Source organism: Sitodiplosis mosellana, unplaced genomic scaffold, assembly GCF_009176505.1.
Source record: "Sitodiplosis mosellana isolate CC-2019 unplaced genomic scaffold, AAFC_SMos_1.0 Smas_scaffold_59, whole genome shotgun sequence".
NCBI classification, from domain to species: domain Eukaryota; kingdom Metazoa; phylum Arthropoda; class Insecta; order Diptera; family Cecidomyiidae; genus Sitodiplosis; species Sitodiplosis mosellana.
In genome coordinates this window covers 56026-68924 of record NW_022595301.1, presented here as the reverse complement: position 1 = coordinate 68924, position 12899 = coordinate 56026, and the positions used below count along the sequence as shown (strand labels likewise).

The window sequence follows — 12899 nt, the reverse complement described above, 5'->3', positions numbered from 1 at the left end:
TCCAAGAAAATTTCGACAAAAATTGAGGACAAAAAATCAAACTTCTGCAAATGCGATCCACTTGAAACTTTCAGAATCTTATTTTTTCTCCAAAAAATGAAACCTCAGAAAGTTTGAAGCCAATAGGAATCGGTTTACGGGTACCTCTCATACAGAATTGTCGAAGTTTTAGTTAAATTGACCGATTTTTCACTTTATTTTTATTATTATATTTTCGCTGCCTTTATTTCAAGAAAATTCACAAAAAATAACCAAAAGTACCTACAGACAACGCAGGCCAACGTTACGGAAAAGTTCCAATGTAATTCTTTTTATTTTCTTAAAAGAGCGGCAATATATAAAGTGGAGCTGACTTGCTATGGGGGGCTCAGCGACATTATTCCTAAAAAAAATGGGAGTGCTTTGTTTTATGGAAGGAAAATTTACAGATTTTTTTTTTTTGGGCCACTATGTTCCAATTATTGATAATAACTTTACCTTGTAAATGTTTGTTTACAATATACCTATCTTTAGATAAAATTGCTCTTTGAATCCATAAATTAATGAAAAATCTTCAGAAAATGAGACTTGTTTGGATATTTATTGCATGGGTAATGAAAAAAATCAGTCGGTCCTGACAGTTTATTGTAGATGTTGTAGATGGATAGAAATTGGTTTTTCTCGTCATCAACATTTTCTGTTTACTGATGTCATCAATAATAACAGCTCTGCTAGATGGAAGATAGAATGTCTTATGTTATGAAGTCTTGTGCTTGAGGCATGTTTATATAAGAAAATCATCGTTTTTTCACACTATTCCAATCCAGTAGATCCTATTTGAGAAATGTATGTGAAAATTCCAACGAATGCAAGTCCCATTTCGATCAAATCGAAACACATCACAAATAAATGTCAAAAAGAAGACGAATTTTGTTTAAATTCTTCACATATTAATTTTATTGAGTAAATTTTTCTGTGTCGAAACCTCAATTCGAAACCTTGTTTTTATTACCACACTGCAAAAAAGTTCATCTTTAAATTATTATTAAATATTTCAAACTTGAATGAATCCGATGTGGTTTTCATGGAATTTTGTCCAGCATTCGAAATTCAACCAACTATATAAAGATCCATCAAACGTTCACATAGTATGTGACTCACATACATGCATTCAATTAATTCACTGGAATTTGACACATATTTCCCAAGTTTTCATTTGGATTTTTTTTTTGCTGCCTACGCAATAAGTTTTAATGAGATATTGCAGCTCATCCGAGATGCAGCCATGGTAACTGAAATACAGTCAACGTTCGGTTTTTAACATATATTAATTTGTTCAAGGTCTTAGTTTTCGAATGGAATGTGATCTCTTGGATGACTTTTTCATTTATTACTTGCAGTTCAGTTTTAAGTTCGTTCAGGTTCTTTCGACTCAGTTTGAAGTCATTCAGTAAAACTTGCACATAGAAAAGAGAATTATTAGACCCTGCGAATTCCATTGGTGAAACGTCAAACTACCAATAGATTGTTTCAAATGTATTGGTAAATTCAGTACAAACGGCACAACGCAAGTCGCAAGTCACTTACGTAGTATTATTAGTAAACGAAATTCCGCATTTGTACTAAAATTACCAATACATTTGAAACAGTCTATTGGTAGTTTGATGTTTCACCAATAGAATTTGCAGGGTCTACTGATTCTCTTTTCTATGTGTGGTTTTGTCTCTCAATAGAGAGATATTGTCGAATGTATTCGTATAATGTGTTGCGTTGCAGCACTGCTGGAAAAACTCCCAATTTGGAAAATAGTTCCAAAAAACCAAGTACCAATTCCCAAGTAATGAAGAAGAGGCACAGAAAATCGAAAGAACCCCGAACGAACGAAAAAAAAAATCCATTTGACCATTACCATTATTGGGAAAAAAATCTTGCGTCGACTGAAAATCCATAATACATTTGAATCCCACCATTTTTCTGTCACAATCAATTTGAGTACTTAAGAACACGTACATAATAATTTACATCATTATTTATAGTTACACTGAGAAAAAGTGATTGCTATTCACTTGGACAATATCAAAACTGTATGGCTTAACTAAGATTAAATGTTGTCTCATTTCAAAATATGCATGAACAGTGTTAATTTACCGAGTATACAATAGATTCCGTAAAAATAGCCGAATGTCAAAAGTAATCATTGAGCTTCACGTCACTTTGGATGTCACAAATACTGTATTTTTTTCATCAATTTCATTTTGTTTTTTTAAATATGAACCATCAAATGGTCTCATTTTGCATCAATAAATTTCATTTTACATGGACCATTTTCAGCAATATCACATTTAAATGACTTAAATAATCTATTTTATTCATTTGTTTTATATTCTTTGAACAAGACATTAATATATGTACTGATAATAAATGAGGATTAGTTGTCAATACAAATGACTTACACATAGATATTTATTAGTATAAGGCCCATGGCATCCGTGTTTGTCGGTCTGATGTGAATTTTATCGATGTAAGCGGAAATGTGAGCCTAACAACTTTTCCAATGAATTTCTCCATGAAAATGTTTTTGGACGATTGGTTTTACCATGACAATAAAACCATTCCGATTTCCCTGTGTCGGATTTTTTTCGCCTTTTGAATTCGACCATACAATTTGTTCACTTCTTGTTAAGATTTATTTATGCTTTTTCTATTTTACTTGTAAAATGTTCATATGTTCACCTAGAGCGCAACCATTTCGATAATAATTCATATGCCATAAGAAATTGAACGGACGGCATTTTGGAGGCAGAGAGAGGGAGAAGGATGAATTCGATGCTAGGAAGAGGAGGAAGAAGAGAAAAGGTGGTGGTGGAGGAGGAAAAGAAGGAGAAGGAGGCGGATTATGAAAAAGATACGGTAGATAGAGAGGAGCAGAAAGAGGACGAGAAGTGAGGGTTCTCCAAAGAATTCGTCTCGAAAAACAATATATATACGAATTTAATATTTTATGATGTGCGATCAAATGGAAATGAATAGAAATGAGTGAATCTAACAATGTTAGATTCTAACATTGGGAAATGTGTGTCAACATGACTCTAGGTCAAAGTCGATAATAATTTTAATTGGAAATACCAAATTAATGTTATATGCAAAAAAAAATTCGGAAAATAAACACATATTTGCAAATGTTCCATGGCTAAATAAGTCAAGTTGTTTACTGTTTAGATTCCATGAAATCTAAGTCCACGTCGAATTGCAAACCGAAAAGCATACAAATTTAAAATACAGCAGGATATTGAAATTCAAATCCCGATACTTTGCCCGAAGCGTCCAAACAAAATGTATTTTATTTTAAGAAAAATTCCAGAAGAAACATATTCGAGAAGGTTGTCCGAGTTTCCCATTTTTTTTTCGGAAGAATTTAATAAACGGTTCATTGGTATCCAATTCACGGAAATAAGAGTTGAAATTTTGCCGAAGTTGCTAGGGAACAACCTGTTGAGCTCAATAAAAAAAAAATGCAAATGTTGCTTCATGCGTCATAAGTTGGTTGTTTTTGTGATAGCGCTGTTTGCAGTCATGAATATTCAATTGAATAAATCACACGTGTCGTGTTGGCCGTCGAACACTTTCGAACGCTTCACACGCCTCTATTTGCTTTGATCGGACGAACGCGTATGGCATACGAATACAAACAATTAATTATTAACGGTATTTGATTGCCTGCTTATTATCCACTTCGGTCGACCAATTGCCTGTGAACTATGGGTGTGTGTTTTTCCATGTGGTGAGGCATGTAACGTAGCATGATTCAGAAAATCGTATTTCATTAGCTTTCACACGGAAGCGAGTCGAACTTTTCGTCCGGCTTTATGCTTCATGCTTTTTTACAGGTGTTATTTGCGCACGGTGAGGAACCGAAATCAGTATCAAAGTTGAAGACAGGGAAAATAAATAAGAATCCCTTTGCAAATACATAGAGTGACGCGCGCAAAAATCCAACCATGAAATTTTTTTTAATTAGAAAAAAAAAACTTTCAAATTTATGGCATCCTCAAGGTCACGTGCAAACTCGAACGGAGTTGGTTTAGGGTGAATTTTGTGAACTGATCTGACCCTTATTTATCATTATGTCATGCGGAACATAATTTTTTTTTTGAATCGCAACTCAACCGACAAAATCAGCACGTGACTGCAATGAAAATCCTTCATTCACTTGGAATGACGTTTAAAACACGAATGAATCATACCGAAAATTCGTTGAGTTGATCGAAATGTTTGTGTTGGAAGCATCCAACATATGGCTCAACCGGAATCGAACATGGCTCAACCGGAATGGCTTATTCTTGAGCTAATATATTCTATTGATTTTGCGTATTTAGACGAAATTCTCCAAATCAGATTGCAACCGAAGTGAAGACTTCAATCGAAATGTCGATTATCGAATTATATCCAACATATATGCATTATGTAACCAAAGTGTTAAAGCACAAACCACACGAATTGGGTTTTCTTTTATAAAAAGCAACACAAAAACACTACCAAAATACGGATGTATCGCCCTCCATTTCATCTACTTACTTACAATAATAATTCTGGGTGCTTTGGGATAACATAAAAAATATTAGATTTGTTAATACATGTTCGACGACCTTAGATTTTATTTGCCTACGGCGGTTTATCCAATTTATTTGATTTTGGACTAGAGAGCGTTGTGAGTGTGTTACCACTTTGTAGAATGGTATAGAATGTGGAGCCCACATTGTTATTATTTGCTGAACTGGCAGTGCTTGGCTCGTTGCATGATTCTTCGTCTGTGATAACGCTGGTATCGACTACCGATGGTATGGTTGGCAGAAAGCGTACGTTGAGTTTTGGCGACGAACACGATGGGTCGGTCACTTCTTCCTGCACCGCTTGTTGACGCATGAGTCGCGGTTTTGTACATCCGATTGACGATTTGCCTGTTTATGGAAGGTGAATTAATTCTTAATTGTAAGTTTCTGTGATGAAGTTTTGTTTATGCGTTGAAAAGGAATAAAAATCATTTGGATTTATCGAGTTTAATTGAATTTCGGATTTTTTTTTTTTTTTTTGAATTTCACTCAAATCATTTTGAATTCGTTCAATTTGTTTTATTCATAAATTCATTCCATATTTACCTGAAATCGACGGTGTCGGCGTCGAACTAGCCGCACTCGAACGTGACAACCGAAACGTGGAAGTGCTGGCGGTTGTGGCCGAAGCCGATGAGTCATTTCTTGAGCTGGATAAATTCGAGTCTTGTGATGTTTTCCTTGAAACTAACCATGTGGAATGTCTGCGATGTGTATCTAAAATTCGTAATGGAATTGAGCAATGATGTGGCGGTCCATGGCGCCATGAATCCGACCGTGATGAACTGAAATTATCACTTGACATGGAACTGGCCCGTTTGAATGGTTTCTGTTGAATTTCCGCAATTTTATACGCATATTGATCGCATCGAATGTCTCGTCGAATTTCCGATCTCTTTTGCGGTTCAGTGCAAGTGATTCGTCTCCAAACTCGAGTCCAAAGCTTTGGCGGTGGTTCATCTCGCCCGACATCTTGTTGAAGCAGTTTCGAACAAGCACAAATTTGTCCTGGAGTCAATGGTGGCATATCTTTTGATGACCGTTCACCGAGTGAATTTGTATTGACCGGCGTTTGTCGATTACTGAAATTCGAACTGTGTCTACAACGGCCAATGCCACGAGTCACACGCGATTCTTCAATCGATTTGCAAATCATCACGCAATCTTTTTTGAATTGTTTCGTCATAATTGCATAAAGGAATGGATTACAGCATGAGTTCAACGGCAGCACAAAGACTGTAAACACTTTGGCTTGATTGAGATTGATTAAATGCACTCCAAATACGGCGGTCAGCGATAGAAATGCAATGGGTGACCAGCATAAAAAGTCGGTAAACACTAACAGTGCCATTCTCTTAGCGATACGCGAATCATTCGAATTCCATGCTTGTGAACCACGAATGGCACAGTACATTTTTAAGTAGCAACCCATCAAAATTACGAATGCAACACCGTTGATGAACATCAAGAAGATTACGTATGCCAAACTGGCTGGGCCAGTAGTCGTTTCGAATGGTAAACAAACGGCAAATTTACGATAATCAGATACACCAATCAATGGCAATGTAGCCATTGTAAATGAAAACATCCAACCGAATACCATGATGTAGCCGGCATGCCGGAGTGATAGCCGTTTGTTCAGGTGCATCGCATGTGTAATCGCATAATTTCGTTCCAATGTAATCACAGCCAACGTATATACGGACAATTCGGATGATAGTACGGCTAAAAAGCCAGCAATTTGGCATCCGATACTCATTTGCCATGGAATCGCGTACATTCGAAATTCGCCCAGTGTTGATGCATCCACCACAGCCAATAGTCCCAAGTAAATGCCCATGAAAAAATCGGCCGCTGCTAAATTGCATACCAAAAATCGTGGCACATCCATTTTCGAACGTGAAAATATCAATACGAATACAACGGTGCCATTGCCCAGCATCGCCAACAGGAATACAATCCAAACACCGCACCGCAGTGTCCACCAGTCGAATAGATCTTGGCATGGCAAAAATGGTCCTTGATTTTGAGTTGGGTAAATGGAAAATGGAATAATTATTAGTGAAGGAGTTTGAGGCACGAGTGAATGGTAGTGAAAAATATTGGTAAAAAAAGATTGCAAAAGGAACGACGAAAAGAGGTAATTACCTAAGAGGTTTCAAAACAAAAGGTAAATGACAACAACAACAAACAATTGCAAAGAATGAAAAAACAAAGAAAATGAAAAAAATGGACAAAATAAGAAAAACACAAAAAATTACGATGGAATATCTTCCGTATAGTGCAATACACGAAAATATTCTTTTCGAAACGAAATTAATACAAAAACTTGCATAAGAACACCATGAACAATTGAATTTATCTCATTTTTTTTTACCTGGTAGCGGCAAGCATTGCACGGAGCTAGCTATTATATCCCCATTCAATGCTTTTGTTGGTGACGTTTCTTCTTCGAAGTATTCTTCAGCATAAGCTGGCAAATTTCCAGGATACGTAAAGTCTTGCCCAAACGAGTCCCACAGTTCATTAATTTGACTACCAAACTTTTGGCTCAAGTTATCTGTGGTGAAGTTTGAAGATGACAAAGCATTAAATCAAATTGAACATTTATTTGGATGATTTCTCAATTTACCAAAGTGCATTTCTGCATTTGGTACAAATTTCAAGTGGATTTGAGTAGATTTGGATCGAATTTCGAGTGGATTTAATTTCAAACTAATAATATGATGCATCAATATTGTTGCCAGTCAATGACAGATAGCTGAGGATATATGCTGAGCATAGGAACTCAGAAAGCTGAGATTGGGACGTTTGGATTTTGTGACTTGCTATTCGTGCAAATTTATGTGGAATTTTGGTTGAGTGTTGATGGAGTGTAATGGAAAATGTGTCCCAAATTCCCCTCCATCATAAATTTATTTGAATAGCACGTCACAAAGTCAAAATATCCCAATCTCAGCTTGCTGAGTTTCTATACTCAGCATATATCCTCAGCTATCTGTCATTGACTGATTGTTGCAATGGCAAATCATTGACCATGAATGAGGATTTCGAACGATGATATTGACTTGCATACAGTCAATATTGGTGAAACAATTTTTTTTACTGAAAAGTAGTATAAAAATGCCGATTCCAAAACATAGACAAAAATACATCAGTGCCGATTCTAAAACAATGGAATCGGCTGTTCCAGAATCGTCGATGTGTATTCTTATGCCCGTATTTTTGTGTTCGTTTTCGTAAGCTTGTCATTTTCAGTATGTTCTAGAAGAACGAGGGGAGAGAGAGAAATGTAACATGCATAAAATATGCGAGCGCACGTTTCTCTCTCTCTCTCCTCCCTATATATTGATATAAGCGAACGAGCGAACGAGCGCGAGTGAAAGGGAGATGTGAGAAAAGATGCGCTCGGTTCTGTGTGCATCGATGCATTTCTCTGTCTCCCCCCTCGTTCTTTTTTCGTTCGTCTGTTGCTGCACACACACAGAACATACTGAAAATGACACGCGCATGAAAACGAACACATAAATACTGTCATAATAATACACATCGCCGATTCTGGAACATAGGCAATAACACATACGCCGATACTAAAACAGCCGATTCCATTGTTTTAGAATCGGCTGTTTTAGAATCGGCATTTTTATACTACTCTGAAACATTAATCGAATTTAGAATGAATATGACTCACGAGACCGCTATGTTTGAGGTCCTAATTCAAATTAACTTATTTGTGTGAGTAATAAGATGTCTCAAATCAAATGGAACAAGAAACTACGACTGTGAAATATGATTCATATGATGTGAAATAAAAAAAAACTTACGCAATTGTGGCCAGATGTCCGTTTGGCTGCTATTCCACAGGCTCATATCGAATTTGCTGTCAGTTGGAAAGAGAATGGTCTCCTGTATTGGATGTGTTTTTGGTGTGGTTGACATGGTGACAAGAGGAAGAAAAGCACAGCAATGATACGCGTATGATAGCACCAGCGTCTGTCAGAGGCAAAACAAGACCGAATCAAACATGTTTAATGGAAAATAAGACCATGAAACTGTTCCATTGAAACAAGGAATTCAAAGTTTAATGGGGAAAAAAACAAAAGTGATAGAGGAAAAACTGCGGAATGTTTTAATTAAAAATGAAATCGCAGCACATTCATTTCCTGTCACAATCATCACATGTCACCTTTATGGTTTGAGCTAAAAACTACCGCATGCCACATTTGTTTTCTCCATCACGAATGTGTTTTGTTGAACACTCACACATTGCCAATTGAAATGATGAGTGAAAAAAAAACCTCACCTGAATGCGTGGAAACGTTTCTGGCGGTGGAAATTCCCGTAGTTTTGGATTATTGAATGTTTTCAAGTGGCGCACACTTTGCAGCCCATTCTTTGGCAGCGTTGGAAAGATATTATTACCCAAATTCCTATAAATACGAAGATTTTGATATGAAAAGCGATTTATTTCATGGTTTCTATGATCAAAAATGATTTTATCGTTTCATTATTATCAAAAAATACTCTTGTAGAAAAAAATAAAAAAAATTCTTCAGTAGAAAAATAAGGTATCACTCAGTACTTCATTACTAAAGTGAGCGTAGAAAGAAAACATTGCATTAAAGGTAAGTAATTGTATGTAATGCTTACAAATCTTCAAGTTGTTCGAATACAGTGAATGCATCTTCATGAATAAAAGAAATTTTATTCCCCTCTAAATCTCTGCAATGAGAACAAAATAAGAGAGAAAATTGCGCAGAAACTTAAGTAATCGATTCATTTGGGTGAACGAAAATCAGTTTATAAAATTGGTTTTGTATAAGCTTACAGTAATTGCAGCCTTGGCGCACCGTCAAATGCATCTCGTGGAATTGTTTCGATTTCATTGTACGACAACAGCAAATCATGCAATTGACCCAAACCTCTGAACGGTGTTTCGTGTACCGAACTGATTCGATTACCCGATAGATCTCTAGAAAACAAAACGAATGCAATTGTTATAGTGAGCTTGCAGTTGTAGGTGGATGACGTAAAGTGCTCCCATTCAAAGGGAATCGAATGTTGAACTGAAGCATACGATTTACTTACAATATTCGCAAATCTTTGCAGTGTGACAAATCGGGAACATTCCTCAGCTTATTCAATTTCAATTCTCTGGCGAGTCGGACGGCGGGAAGTGTATAAGGAAGTATTATTGTAGAAATGCATTCGAATAGAGAGAAAGGAAAAAGGAGAAAAGCGACAAAAGCGGGAAAGTAGAGGAAGGAAATAGGGAAAGGAGAAAAGAGAAAGGAAAATCGACATAGAGAGCAATAGAAAGTGATTGGGAGAAAGAGAAATGGAGAGAAAAAGAGGAAAAAGAGTGAAAATAGATAGAAAAGAGGAGAAAAAGTAAGAAAATGAAAGAAAACAAGAGGATGAAAGTGGAAAAGAGCGTAGAAGTGAAAGCGAAAATGGAAAAGACAAATAAATGATAGAAATAAAGGAGAAAGAAGCAATAAGAACAAGGAAATAGTTGGATATATATTCAAAGAGTTAAAAATAGTGAAAGCAATCGGAAGAAATACCAGAAAAGTTTTGAGAATGTAAAAGAGATAGGAAAAATGAGAGCAATCGAAAAACTCCAAAAAAGAACAGCGATTGAAGTTGATATATGCAATGAAGCTGATAAAAAAAATTGAAAACAATGCACAGAATGCCTTGAATGAACTTACAAGCTTCTTAAGCGTGACGAATTACGGCAAAGAGTATTTGGTATCGCGGAAACGCTGGCTCGATCCAATCGCAGAATTTCGAGTGATGAACACCCGTCGAATGATGGTAGCTCCCTTAAACTTTTGGCATCCGATAAAACCCTTGAACGAGGAAAAAAGCAAATACCTCGCATAAGTATGGTATATGGTATACATGCCTGCACATTCATTCATCACGAAGTGATACAAAGCGGACTACATTGCTCAAATGCAAAATACAGTGTATGGATACAGCTACTTAACTACTCAAGCGTTTAATTTGATTCGAATTGATTTCATTCTCGTTTTTATTGATTCGAAAAAAGAAAGAGATTTGAAAGAAATGCGATTTGATTTTTCTTCGTCATAAAAATGAAGAAGAATTTTGATGCATTGATTTGTTTCTTCTTTATATGCACATTGGACCATGCACATATATACACAATACCATGGCTAACACTTCAATCAAAAATACACTTACAGTTTCCTCAGTCTTGGCATGCTTTGGAACGCATCAAATTTTACATCACCCAGTGGATTGCCCCGCAACTCCAATGTGATTAGATTTCTTGGAAGATCATCTTTGAGTATGGTATTTATTCGATTTCCCGACAAAAATCTGCGTAGGTTTTGGAATAAATCGTATTATATACCGAAATATATTCGAGATGGATCAATTTAAGTGGCTTACAATTCCTGAAGATTTGACAATTTCCCCAATTTGTACGGTATCGCCGTAAGTAAATTATCGTCCAGGTCGCTAAAATGGAAATCAGAAGCACAATTCACGTCACCGGAAATAAAAAATTGAGTAGGAAATGTAGTAAAGAGAGAAAAATTGTATGGAAGCGGAAAATGCAAGAGAAAGAGAAAAAAATGATGAAAAAAAGAAAGAGAATGGGTTTGAAATCGAAAAGTTCAGTTTAAAAAAGCAAAAAGAAAAAAAGCTTAGTTCCACAAAAGGAACAAAAATAAATGAAATTGGCATTCTATTCAATATCCAAGTGAGAATATTTTCGATAAACCATCCAATGGTGGATACTTACAGAATTCTTAAGTTGGATAAATTACTTATCGCATCAGCTGTAACATTAGTTAGACGATTTCTTTTCAGCGTGCTTGAATGTGAAATGAGTTTCGAGCGTTGCGTCGAATTGTTTCGAGAGAAAAAAGAGAGATAATAACTTGTTTAGTATTTTGCAGCACTGGCACTGATATGATTGCAGATGAAATGAGTCGTTTGATCAAACGGGCGAAATGGCCAACTTTTGCCAAAACTTCGAAATGAAAGTAGAAAAAATACTTACAGATATCGCAAGTTGTCCAATTTTGGAAAATCTCCAACGTTTATATTAAGTAGATGATTGCCTCCTAAATTTCTGTGTGATATTGGATGAAGGAAGATAAAAAGCATGTTCAAAATGAAAACAAATCGGTTTAAATAGCTCGAATGCGTGTGATTCGATAAAACACCGCAATGTTAGCCATTGGAAATATTACAAACACTTTTCATTTCATAGCATGACCAATCCAAATAGACACAACGAGAAAAAATGGAACAAAAGAGAAAGGAAAATATGGATGAAACAAATTTATATTCTGGAGAGACAGACTTTTTTGTCGCTCCAAACACTTCGTTTTTTTTTGCCAATGAATATAAAATTATGCATGCAGCCGGGATTTGTTTTTTGTACCGTTTCTCCTTTTGTTCACCAGTTTCACACTCGATACAATCAATTGTATATTGTGTGCTTCTTTTGTTAGTGGATCAATACATAATCATAGGAAAGGATAAGAAAAAGGGCATACCATGGATCTTTGTTAGTTACCAATTGAATACAACATTGATTGGAAAACACACATAGAGAAAGTAGTTGGTTATGATATGGGTTTTCAACTCAAAATGAAAATGCGGTTCTCAACAAATAATGTTTGAGGAAAGGTAAAAAACTGGATAAAATTCATCCTTTGAATCATCCATAGCCAATTTAATGCAAATTTTGACATTTTCTCTGTCCCTAATTTTAAAACAGAGGTACAACGATCTCCAAAAGTTTTAATTTTTAATTATTTTTCACCCAAATTTGGTCTCCATTGTCAATTTGATGCCATTTCTTGTCAATTTCATGCCAATTTGAAACCCTTTTCTTACCAAATCTCATGAAAGTTAAGAAAAATTAGATTTTAGTATCAATTTTCACCGTAATTACATTTTTGTCGAGAGCTCATGTCCCAATCGAGCCCTCGTAACACAAGCCGAAACACAGAAAACACAGAATTTCACAAGGGAAAAGAAGAAATGCCATTGAATTTTGAATTGTAACGAGAAAAATGCAATTCAAACAAGCTGGGAAAGATAAACTCACAATATTTCTAGTGTTGGTAAGCCGGTCAATGTTTCGGTTGGCACACGTTGTAGCATATTTCCTTCGAGTCGAAGTGCGCGTAGACTCTTCAGTTGCGCCAAGGAAACATCGTCAAAATGCATAAGTGCATTATTGTCTAGTTGTCTAGCACATCGATTAACAATAAGAGAGAGAGAGAGAGAGAGAGAGAGAGAGAGAGAGAGAGAGAGAGA

At 35.9% G+C, this 12899-nt stretch overlaps 1 protein-coding gene across 3 annotated transcripts in view; it reads right to left on the bottom strand.

Annotated features, from left to right (window-relative positions):
• Positions 1-907: 907 nt before the first annotated feature.
• LOC129570441 (follicle-stimulating hormone receptor-like) overlaps positions 908-12899 on the bottom strand; it is a 50835-nt gene continuing 38843 nt past the window's right edge. For 2 of the 3 annotated variants that reach the window (XM_055450039.1, XM_055450040.1), the window contains 14 exons: positions 12688-12831; positions 11629-11700; positions 11368-11439; positions 11013-11081; positions 10803-10940; positions 10304-10444; positions 9678-9743; positions 9418-9561; positions 9240-9311; positions 8893-9019; positions 8414-8582; positions 6967-7149; positions 5136-6608; positions 908-4937 (listed from right to left, as the gene is read on the bottom strand). In XM_055450039.1, coding sequence (XP_055306014.1) covers positions 4642-4937; positions 5136-6608; positions 6967-7149; positions 8414-8582; positions 8893-9019; positions 9240-9311; positions 9418-9561; positions 9678-9743; positions 10304-10444; positions 10803-10940; positions 11013-11081; positions 11368-11439; positions 11629-11700; positions 12688-12831 — 3166 coding nt within the window. In that variant the 3' untranslated portion in view covers positions 908-4641. The remainder of the gene's footprint in view (positions 4938-5135; positions 6609-6966; positions 7150-8413; positions 8583-8892; positions 9020-9239; positions 9312-9417; positions 9562-9677; positions 9744-10303; positions 10445-10802; positions 10941-11012; positions 11082-11367; positions 11440-11628; positions 11701-12687; positions 12832-12899) is intronic. The other variant, XM_055450043.1, reaches the window with a different exon arrangement.